The sequence below is a fragment of the Natrix helvetica genome (assembly GCF_964273705.1).
Source record: "Natrix helvetica genome assembly, chromosome: 12".
Lineage (NCBI taxonomy): Eukaryota > Metazoa > Chordata > Lepidosauria > Squamata > Natricidae > Natrix > Natrix helvetica.
The window spans coordinates 17744863-17756977 of NC_138556.1; the positions used below are offsets into that span (position 1 = coordinate 17744863).

Consider the following 12115-nt stretch of genomic DNA (forward strand, 5'->3'; position numbering starts at 1 on the left):
TTTCCTGACAGTGTGGACAATTAATCAGTGGAACAGCTTGCCTCCAGAAGTTATGAATGCTCCAACACCGGAGGTTTTTAAGAAGAGATTGGACAGCCACTTGTCTGAAATGGCACAGGCTTTCCTCCTGGAGCCGGGGGGTTGGACTAGAAGACCTCTAAGGTCCCTTATGTTGTTCTGTTCAACATATATCCCTTAACCCTGGCTGACGGTTCAGCAGGCAGGGCTGAAACCTGGGGCTTCGCAGGTGCCTCACAATTACAATCCCTGCGTCATTCAGCCATGTCGTTTGGGGATGATGGGACTGGGGATCCAATGCCCTTGGGGGGGGGCCTGGTTGAGGGAAGGCAGCTGAAATGCCGTGAAGGAAAAAGCAAAGCAAAGCTAGGAGAATCTAGGATTCTCTTCCTTCCCAAAACGGCCTGCAGGCGCTTGTCCAGGTGATTTCGTGCGAGATCGAAGTCACAATTTATGAGGCTGAGATGGGACGGGACAAACTCCCCCAGATTTCCCAGGTCCCAACTCATCCCTTGAGCCGTTTCCTCATGGGAAGCTTGCTAGGATACAACCCTAGACACGATCCCCAATAAAATGTTCTTCTCCATCTATTGTTGAACTCTGGTGAAAAATTAATTCGGAAAAAGGTAAAGGGTCCCCTCGCCTGACTCGTGCTAGTTGTTCCCGACTCTAGGGGGCGGTGCTCATCTTCAGTTCCAAAGCCAAAGAGCCAGCGCTGTCCGAAGACGTCTCCGTGGTCATGTGGCCAGCATGACTCAATTCCGAAGACGCACGGAACGTTGTTACCTTCCCACCAATGGTGGTTCCTATTTTTCTACTTGCATTTTTACCTGCTTTCGAACTGCTAGGTTGGCAGAAGCTGGGACAAGTCACGGGAGCTCACTCTGTTACCTGGCGCTAGGGATTCGAACCGCCGACCTGCCGACCTTTCTGATTGAAAAAAACTCAGCATCTTAGCCACATCCCTATTAAGAAAAGGAAAGGGGGTTGGACTAGAAGACCTCCAAGCTCCCTTCCAACTCTGCTATTCTATTCCATTCTATTCTATTCTTCTATTCTATTCTCCATTCCATTATTCTATTCTATTGTATTCTAATCTGTTCTATTATATTATTCATTTCATTATTCTCTTCTCTTCTCCTTTCTTCTCTTCTCCTTTCCTGTCTTCTCCTTTCTTCTCTCTTCTTTTCCTCTCTTCTCCTCTCCTTTCCTCCTCTTTTCCTCTCCTCCTCTCCTCTCTTCTCCTCCTCTCCTTTCTGCTCTTCTCTCCTCTCCTCTCCTCTCCTCTCCTCTCCTCTTCTCTTCTATCTCAAGGGAGAGAAAGAATGAGCTTTTAAGTAAAGAAAGCGCCCAACAAGCCTCCTTCCCTCGCGAATAAACCCATTGACAACCCGGGAGAATCGCGCGCCCCGGCATTGCCCCAGCTCACACGGCCCTCGCTCGGACGACGCGCGTCTGGCCCGGGCGAAACCCAACCCGGGTTCGAAAAGAAGCAGAAGAACCGCTGCTGTCACGTGAGGCGAAACCTCCGGGCCAATCAGAGCCCGAGGAGAGGCATATAAAGCTCGGAGCCCAGCGGGTGCTTTAAAACGAGCCAAGCTCTGCGCTCCGCTTTGAGACCTGGGTATCTTGGCTGGGCACCAGCGGAGCGACGCCGGAGTGAAGCCGTTTCCCAGCGAATCCGGAGCGAGTCGGAGATCCGCGCTTCGCTTTCTCCCCCGTTTTTCCACGTGGGCTGTGGGTGAACCCCACGCGTCTCCTTCTGCAAAGGACCTGCCTTTCGTTTGAGACTTTAAAAAAAATTTTGTTTTTAAATTGGTAAGTCCCGGAGGGGAAGCGATTTTTCTTTTTCTCTCGTGATTGTTTTATTTGCACTTTTTTTCTTTAATAATCCATAAGTGCTGGGTGAAGAGTGCATTGTCTGGGTCAATCTACTTTGTGTACGGTACAAATAACAAGACCATTTAGGTAGATTTCATAATAATCTTTCAACTCCTAACATTTACTTATACATTGTAGTTATAATGTGTAGAATGGGATGGGATGGGATGGGATAGATAGGATAGGACAGGACAGGACAGAATAGAATAGAATTATAGCAGAACAGAACAGATTAAGGAATAGAATAGAATAAGAACAGAACAGATTAAAGAATAGAGTATAATAGAATAGAATTGGAACAGAACAGATTAAGGAATAGAACAGAATAGAGTATAACAGAACAGATTAAGGAATAGAATAAGAACAAGAACAGAACAGATTAAGGAATAGAATAGAATAGAATAAGAACAGAACAGATTAAAGAATAGAGTAGAATAGAATGGAATAGAATTGGAACAGAACAGATTAAGGAATAGAACAGAATAGAGTATAACAGAACAGATTAAGGAATAGAATAAGAACAAGAACAGAACAGATTAAGGAATAGAATAGAATAGAATAAGAACAGAACAGATTAAGGAATAGAGTACATTAGATTAGATTAGATTAGATTAGATTAGATTAGATTAGATTAGATTAGATTAGAGTAGAGTAGAGTAGAGTAGAGTAGAATTCTTTATTGGCCAGGTATGATTTGACACACAAGGAATTTGCCTTTGGTGCAGATGCTCTCGGTGTACATAAAAAGACAAGATACATTTGTGTATTATAATATCTAGATAATATCTAGATAATATCTTGTATTCTATTATATATCATACATAGAATACAAGATGTATTCTACTATATATCAATATATGGTATGTCATACCATTTTCCCAATTTCTACTCTAAGTTGAAGACTACTATTCTCCAAAGCACCTGAGGGTAGGACAAGAAGCAATGGATAGAAATCAATCAAGGGGAGAAGCAACCTAGAACTAAAGAGAAATTTCCTGACAGTGAGAATAATTAATCAGTGGAACAGAAGTTGCCTCCAGAAGTTGTGGAAGATTTTAAGAAGAGACTGGATTACCATTGGTCTAAAATGGTCTAGGGTTTCTTGCCTAAGCAGGGGTTGGACTAGAAGGTCTCCAAAGTCCCTTCCAACTCTATTATTCTATTCTATTCTATTCTAGTCTATTCTAGTCTATTGTATTCTACTCTAGTCTAGTCTATTATATTCTAGTCTAGTCTATATTCTAGTCCACTTCTAAGTGTTTTTACAAAGTTAAAAAGATGAACACAATATAAAATAGATCTAGAAATACAAAACTCATCCCGTTCCTTTCTTCTCTGCTTCTTTGCTCCCAGGAGACCATAATATTTCAGAAGATGACGTCTGCATTGATCAAAAGCAGAAGCATGGTCTCCGTCACAGAAATCCTGATCTTTACCGCTGTTTTCTGCGTACTGCTGCTTCTCCTCAAAATCCGGCAACGCATCCCAGCAGGATTAAGGAAGCTCCGAGGGCCGAGGGGTTACCCCTTCATTGGAAACATCTTAGACCTCGGGAAAAACCCTCACTTGGCTTTGACCCGGCTGAGCCAGAAGTACGGAGACGTCATGCTGATTCATCTTGGCGCAAGGCCGGTTGTGGTACTGAGCGGGTCGGAGACCATCAAGCAAGCCCTAGTCAAGCAAGGGGGCGACTTCGCCGGGCGCCCCGATCTCTACAGCTTCAAGTTCATCGGGGATGGCGAGACCTTCACCTTCGGTAGGAATTCCAAGGAGAGCTGGCGCGTTCGCCGAAAACTGGCTCAGACGGCTCTGAAGAGCTTTGCGGGCTCCACCAGCCCAAACTCATCGACTTGCCTGCTGGAGGAACACATCTCCCAAGAGGCAGAGTACCTGGTCAAGAAGTTCCTAGATCTGATGAAAGAGAAGGAGAGTTTCGAGCCCTTCCAGTACGTGGTCATCTCCGTGGTCAACGTCATCTGCGCCATGTGCTTCGGGAAGCGTTACAACCACGAGGATCAAGAACTTCTGAAGATCGTGGACATCAACAATGACTTTGGCCGGGTAGCCGCTTCTGGAAATCCAGCTGATTTCTTCCCAATCCTCCAATATCTTCCCAGCCAAAGCATGGAAGCCTTCAAAGATCTCAACCGGAGATTCAACGTGCTGATGAAGAAGCTGGTGGAGGAACATTACGAGGGCTTTGACAAGGTGAATCATTAGAGGTTAGGATTATAAATAGGGCACCGAACAAGGCTTAGAGTGGAGCATTGGAAGGGGTTATATCTGGTCTTAACGCCTAAGTTTTTCTCAATCTCAGCAACTTCAGGATGGGTGGACTTCAACTCCCAGGGTTCCGGCAGAGGAATTCTGGGAGTTGAAGCCTCTACTTCTTCTTAAGTTGATCACCTCTTATTTAATGAGTTCACCACGATGGCTGACTTTGCACAACAACATGCTAAGCAAAGCAAACTAGTCACATCGTGGCTTGATGGGGCGTGTGAATTCCAACACTGTGGTTTGAATATGACCCGAGTCAGCAGAGTATGTGGACTCAGCCAATCCTGGCTTATTCAACAAACCATGGTTAACCAATACTCGATGAGAACGACTCCTAATGACCTAGCGGCAAAAAAAAAAATGTTTGGCCTGTGATCATCTAAATAGCCATGTTGGTTTCTTCGTGTGGGCTGGAGGTTGGTGTGACATCTGTCCTTCTGGTCCTCTGTTACAGAATAACATCCGAGATATCACGGACTCCCTCATCAGCTTCTGCCAGGATAAAAAACCGAACGTAAATGCCAGCGATGCTCTTAAGGATCAGAACATTGTTGGTATCGTCAACGAACTCTTTGGAGCTGGTAAGAAGCCCTTGTCCTTAAAAGCAAGCTGCTTGTTCTCCTTCCCAAGACCATTTCAGTACCATCCATTCAACAGTCAGGTGTCAATGCATTTAAAGAAAATAAACCTTTGTACCCATCAAAACCCATCTGTGATTCATAATTCTCCCAGATGCACAAGCTGCGTCCCTCAGTTTCACGTTTTTCAGCCATTACTGTCTCTTCCCTGGTTTTTTGGTCAAGATATAATTGACAGATGGGAAGGAAATGAGTCGTCTTCCTCATCTTGGGTAGTCCTGCATATGATAAATGAAACTTTTAACTTTGGAGGTGCAACATATATATTTTTCCCAGTAGAGTCCTTCAGATTTAATGTAACCCTATTATTTGGACATTTGAGTAGGAGTGGTATGGCGGCCTAGAGGTGGAGCATGGCTGGCTAGGGAATTCTGGGAGTTGAAGTCCACAAGTCTTAAAGTTCCCAAGTTTGGACACCCCTGGTTTAGCAGAATGCTTGAATCCAGGCATACTTCATAGCTCTTGGTGAGTTAGCATTAGATATGGCTCGCATGCACACATTTCATTTAACATCATCTAAGGAACCGAGACACACATCTGCAATTCCGTCTGATGCTTAAATGCTTTTTTTTCTTTTCTTTTTGCGTCTGTGCAGGATTTGATACCGTCACTACTGCTCTATCCTGGTGCCTTCTGTATCTGGTGACTTACCCAGAAATCCAGAGGAGAATTCAAGAAGAACTAGGTAAATCCAGATCATCTGAAAAAAAGTCCCTTTTTTCCCCACAAGCCTGGCTTTCCATTCATCTTCTGGTCTTATTTATTTACTTACTTATTTATTTATTTACTTATCCCACTCTTACTATTTGTTTTACAAATAACCCAAGGCGGTGAATATATCCAACACACCTTCCTTTTCCTATTTCCCCCCACAATAACATGCCTGTGAGATGGGTTGGGTGACTGGCCCAAAGTCACCCAGTTGGCTTTCATGACTAAGGTGGGACTAGAACTCACAATTTCCTGGTGATTGGCCCAAAGTCACCCAGTTGGCTTTCATGTCTAAGGGAGGACTAGAACTCCCAGTCTCCTGGTGATTGGCCCACAGTCACCCAGCTGGCTTTCATGACTAAAGTGGGACTAGAACTCACAATTTCCTGGTGATTGGCCCAAAGTCACCCAGTTGGCTTTCATGTCTAAGGGAGGACTAGAACTCCCAGTCTCCTGGTGATTGGCCCAGTCACCCAGTTGGCTTTCATGCCTAAGGCAGGACTAGAACTCCCAGTCTCCCAGTGACTGGCCCAAAGTCACCCGCCAGCTTTTCTACCTAAGGTGGGACTAGAACTCACAGTCTCCTGGTGATTGGCCCATAGTCATCCAGCTGGTTTTCACGGGACTTGAACTCACCGTCTCCTGCTTAAATGCCTTCACCAGTAGTCACCAAACTGACTCTTATTTCTGTTTTTCTCCTGACCCACAGATCAAAGCATCGGAAGGGAAAGGACCCCCAAGCAATCTGACCGTGCCATGCTCCCTTACTCTGAAGCCTTTATGTATGAGATGCTCAGGCATTCGTCCTTCGTTCCCTTCACAATCCCACATTGGTAAGATTGAACTGGCTGGAGAGTAACTTACATTAGAAAATCAGAGGTCACTATGACAAAAAGGAGTTGGCAAGTGATCCAGGATCCTATGAGGAATCTTGAGATGACACCATCACTTTTGAGGAGTTTTCTTTTTTCCGGAGAGTTTGGAACAAGTATGTGGGAGAAGAGCAGTGAGAGATAGGAGGTGGAATTAAGCTTGTCATCAGCTTAGAGTGCATACGTCACCACAAACCAAATCCCATCCTTTTTGAATTCCCTTTTCTTTAGCTCCAAATGAAGATTGAACTTTAATCGATCACATCCTTTTGGGGCAGATTTGAACAATAATTCTTGTGAACTGCAACTTGTCCTGGTTTTGGTGTGGGTGAACTCAGTTCATTGGGGTAGATTCAGAAAGCTGGATTTCAACAAACTGTGCTTTAGTGTGACGTGCGAACACATCCCCATGGGGGACTCTGGAGTAGTAGAAAATATTATGAGTGACTAGCAAGAGATAACAGTTTGTCCGTGGCTAGGCCTGCTCTGTGCTTAACTTCCATGTTTTTTTTTACAAAAAAGTTTATTGAATCTTATCAAAAGAACTGACTGTATTCATGTGGTTCTATTAATACTAGCCAGTCTGTTAAGGTTCCCCTCGCACACATCGTGCTAGTCGTTCCTGACTCTGGGGGGCGGTGCTCATCTCCGTTTCAAAGCTGAAGAGCCAGCGCTGTCCGAAGACATCTCCGTGGCCATGTGGCCGGCATGACTCAACGCCAAAGGCGCACAGAACGCTGTTCCCTTCCCATCAAAGTGGCCCCTATTTTTCTACTTACATTTTTTACGTGCTTTCGAACTGCTAGGTTGGCAGAAGCTGGGACAAGTCACGGGGGCTCACTCCGTTAGACGGCACTAGGGATTCGAACCGCCAAACTGCCTACCTTTCTGATCGACAAGCTCAGCGTCTTAGCCACCAGCCAGTCTGTTATCTTACTTTAATATTTTCTTTCTCTTTAGCACCACTCGGGACACAGCATTGAATGGCTTCTATATTCCAAATGATACCTGCGTGTTTGTGAACCAATGGCAGGTCAATCACGATCCGTAAGTATTGCCAAGAACAGCTCTATAACTCCTTGCCAAGGCGAGCCTTATCACAGAATTATCCACGCTATAGGTTAAAATCTGGGTTGCATTTAGGGCCATGCGGCGCCTTGGATGTCATTCCGACACGGCTGCTTGAAAGAGTTGTAGTAAGGGCTACTAGGATACTACTGCATATTTAAAAGACCCACCTGTGTGGAACTGAATCAGAGACTTTGCAGAGCCCTTGTAGCAAGTTGCAGCGGGCTCCATTTTCACTGGCAGAGGGCTTCAGGAGGCAGTCCCAGCCAAAAACGGAGCTCAAGAGGGTCGCACGTGGCCCCCTTGAGCTCCTCTTTTTGCTGGCAGAGGGCTGCAGGAGGCCATCCCAGCTGACAACGGAGCTCGAGAGGGCCATGCGTGGCTCCCTTGAGCTTCGTTTTCGCTGGTAGTGGGCTGCAGCAGGCTGTCAACAGTCGAAAACGGCGCTCAGGAGCCCGTTTTCACTGGCAGAGCACTTGGGCCACCATAGGTGTCCGCGACACAAGTGATGTCATGCTAGCCACGCCTACCCTGGCCACGCCCTCTCCAGGTCAAACAGAATCCTGATGTGGTCCTCAATGAACTTGAGTTTGAACCCCTGACCTAGATGTTATATTTGTTTTGTTTTTTTCTATCTCAGGAAACTTTGGAGCGAGCCTTCTGTTTTCAACCCGGAACGATTTCTTATGACCAACGGGACCGGAATCAACCGAGTAGAGTGTGAAAAAGTGATGACTTTTGGCTTGGGCAAAAGGCAATGCATTGGGCAGAGCATTGCAAAATGGGAGGTGTTCCTCTTTCTGACTACTTTGGTGCAAAAGCTGGAATTCACTTTGTCCGGCACAGAGACAATGGACGCAACTCCCCAGTATGGCCTGACCATGAAATACAAGAAATGCGAACACTTCCGGGTCAAGCCCCGTTTTTAGCATGGGAAATCCAGAAAGAGCAAAGACTGACCCCTCGTCCAGGAAGGGGGCCAAAGGGGTTACTTATTCTGATAGGATTTGTTGTTTGGTGTGGAGTGGCTCAGCCACCCACAATTATGTTACTATCTTGCCACAAATATAGATAGATAGATGATAGATAGATAGATAGATAGATAGATAGATAGATAGATAGATGATAGATAGATAGATAGATGAGAGATAGATAAAACCTCAGAAAACAAATATATAGATATATAGATATATAGGTAGATAAGAAAGATAGATACAGTAGATAGATACAGAGAGAGAGGGGGGGAGAGAGAGAGAGAGAGAGAGAAATAAAAAAGAAAAAGAGATAGTGAGAGAGAGATGTAGGTAGATAGGTAGGAAGAGAGAGAGAGAGATATGTAGGTAGGGGGGAGAGAGAGATATGTAGGTAGGTAGGTAGGTAGGTAGGTACAGAGAGAGAGAGAGATAAGAGATGGATGGATGGATGGATGGATGGATGGAGAGAGAGGGGGGGGAGAGAGAGAGAGCTAGCTATGGAATTTATATCTCAGGGATAATCTCTTAGAGTTTTTTTAATTGACACAGAATATCCTTTGAATTGTCTTGGATCATAAGTCAATCTAAACAGGCACTGAATTTGAACCTTGAATAATCCTGAGATTTTTGATTGGACACTTCACACTGAATGGAAGGGTTTTTCAAATAGCAATAGCAATAGCACTTAGACTTATGTACCACTTCATAGTGCTTGTACAGCCCTCTCTAAGCTTTACAGAGTTTAAATTTACAGAGTCAGCCTCTTGCCCCCCAACAATCCGGGTCCTCATTTTACCCACCTCGGAAGGATGGAAGGCTGAGTTGACCTTGAGTCTGGTGAGATTTGAACTGCCGAACTGCAGCTAGCAGTCAGCTGAGGTAGCCTGCAGTACTGCACTCTAACCACTGCGCCACCTCGGCTGTAATGTGGCCTTATTGCATGAGGTTTTTGTCACAGGTGTAAAACTATAGCAGGTAGAGCTGTGAAGCACAAGGATGAATTGTTACAGTTTGGGAGAGCTTGCCAGAAAGCCACCCCGAGCCATTTCTAAAATTCCCTATCGGAAAGCGGACAGGATTTCCACGTACATTGTACAGCAACTTCTTTGTCTGTCAAAGGCCAAGTCCTTCACACTCGTCGTCCATTTGCAAGAGGAATATTATCAACACATCTAGGTACAATGGAGCAGGTGGCCATCCATATGTGCAAACCCCACTTCCCCTTCTTAAGATGCTCAGCCATACAAAATAAAGGCTTTGGGGTTGTTGTTTTTTGCAAGCATCTGGAACTTTGCAAATGACAGGGATAGAAGCAGGATCTAAATATTTGCAAGAGGACAGAGATGCAACCTGGATCTAGACATTTGCAAGAGAACAGGGTGGGGTGGAGCTAGAACTTCGCATGGTGACATGGGTGGGATCTGGATGTAGATCTTGTCGAGACAACAGAACCTGGATCTAGATCTTGGCATAGGGATGGGTCTGCTCTAGATCTCTGCAAGGTGACAGGGATGGGATCTAAATAGTTGCAAGATTACGGGAAGGAATTGGTCTGGAAAGTAGGGGTGGGGCCACCTTAAACCTACCATAATTTGCCTTCACTGGCCACTTAAACAAACCACTGCCTCTTGTCTTAATCTACCTCACAGGCTTCCTTGTAGAAGAAATTGTGGAAAATAGTATGTATACTTGGCATCCTTTGAGGAAAACTGAAATTAAAATACAACAAAAATGAACTAAACATAGGCATTTTAAAGAGTGATGACTAGGGAATTATGCTTTATAAAGATGCTTTGAATTATGAAGCACACTTTATGTCTCAATTGTCTGCCTAAGAGCCACTGATTCTGCTGACGTATGTGTCAAATTCTAGTGCAGAGATTAAAATGTGGATGACCCAGAAGGTCTCTATTAAGTATTGTATATATATTGTAAAAATAAAAATGGCTTTCTATGAGATGGCTTGCGAGTTTGTCAATTGCTCTTTGACAGGAAAATCTTGTTATTTTTAAAGGGACACAAACAAACCTTTCGGAAAAAAAGTAATGAAAAACGGTAACCTGATGCTTTTCTGAATAATATATTGGGGATTTACAGAGAGATAGAATTCTTTATTGGCCAAGTGTGATTGGACACACAAGGAATTTGTCTTTGGTGCAGATGCTCTCAGTGTACATAAAAAGACAAGATACATTCATCAAGAATCCTAAGGCATGGCACTTAATGATAGTCATAGGGTACAAATAAGCAATCAGGAAACAATATCAATCGTAAGAATACAAGCAATAAAGTTACAGTCCTGCAGTCATAAGTGGAAGGAGATAGGTGATAGGAATGATGAGAAGTAATAGTAATGCAGCCTTAGGGAATAGTTTGACAGTGTTGGGGGAATTAGTTGTTTAGCAGAGTGATGGCGTTTGGGGGAAAAACTGTCCTTGTATCTAGTTGTCTTGCTGTGCAGTGCTCTATAGCATCATTTTGAGGGTAGAAGTTGAAACAATTTATGTCCAGGATGCGAGGGGTCTGTAGATATTTGGAAAGCAGCTTGGCAGCCATTGTTTTTTCTGCACTTCTGATTATCCTCTGAAGTCCGTGTCCATCTTGTTGGGTTGCAGAGCCAAACCAGACAGTTATGGAGGTGCAGATGACAGACTCAATAATTACAGTTATACATTCTTGCTGATTTTTGCTAAATCCCAAAAGAGCTTCCCCGCAAAGTGTTTTGACTGACTGACATTACCACATTTCAAGATCTGGATTCTGCTGTAGCTAGCTCAGTATTTCTCAGTCTTAGCAAATTTAAAAAAACGCCTGGACTTCAACTCACTGATTTAAATTCAGTTATGAAAAACTGAATTAAAAAAATGAATAAAAGTCCCATAAATCCCTAATCAGGGGAATTCTGGGAGTTGAAGTCCACCATCTTGAAAGCATGCGAGGTGAGGGTTTCTGGGAATTGGAGTCCTGAACCCTAAAGGATGAGAAACGCTGAGCTAAGCTACCCTCAGCGGCAAGCCGCGGCTTTCCTAGTGTGTCCAAAGCGCACGCGCAGCACTCCCTACCTGCTTGGTCTCCCTGCCCTCGCGCGCATGCGCACCTTGAGTACCTTTCCACGATGGCCACCGCCTTCGGCGCCTCATCCCTAGAGAGCCTTAAAAGCGAGGCGGAAGCGGAAGTGACGCTCGCTTCCCCTGTGCTGGGCTACATTTCCGGAGCGAAGGCGTCTGAAGAGAAGAAGAGCCGAGCCAGGCGAAGCCCCGCGGTTCCTCGGCTTCCTCGTCCCAGGTGTGGAAGCGGTGTGTGGGGAGGCCCTTGGGGGAGACCCCGCCGGCGCCCCTCTCCGTCTCTCCGAGGGCCAGGGCCGCGGCTGCCCCGCCGCTCTCCCGCCTGCGGGGCTGCTCAGGCAGAGGCGCGAGAGGAGCGGCCACGCCCCCTTTGGGAGGGGAGTGACGTCACTCCTCCCCCAGTTTCATAGGCCAGGATGGAGAGGCGAAGACCCGGGTTCGAATGCCCACGTTGCTTGCCACGATGGTCCTGGGGGTGGCTTTCCCTCCCCCTAAAAGGGAACTTACCAGTTAGGAGAGTCCCCCCTCCCCATTGAACTTTGACTCCCCCCTAAGTTCATAAACAGAGGGGTAGAATCAAGATCACTTGAAGTCTTAATGCCACTTTATAA

The 12115-nt window shown here is 45.4% G+C and overlaps 1 protein-coding gene across 1 annotated transcript; it reads left to right on the plus strand.

Annotated features, from left to right (window-relative positions):
- Window positions 1-1630: 1630 nt before the first annotated feature.
- LOC309398012 (cytochrome P450 1A5-like) lies at window positions 1631-10401 on the plus strand. The gene is made up of 7 exons (XM_081964496.1): window positions 1631-1836; window positions 3253-4107; window positions 4631-4757; window positions 5410-5499; window positions 6235-6358; window positions 7358-7444; window positions 8106-10401. The coding sequence occupies exons 2-7, from the start codon at window positions 3274-3276 to the stop codon at window positions 8392-8394; spliced, it is 1551 nt and encodes a 516-aa protein (XP_081820622.1). The 5' UTR covers window positions 1631-1836; window positions 3253-3273; the 3' UTR covers window positions 8395-10401.
- The last annotated feature ends 1714 nt before the right edge of the window (window positions 10402-12115 follow it).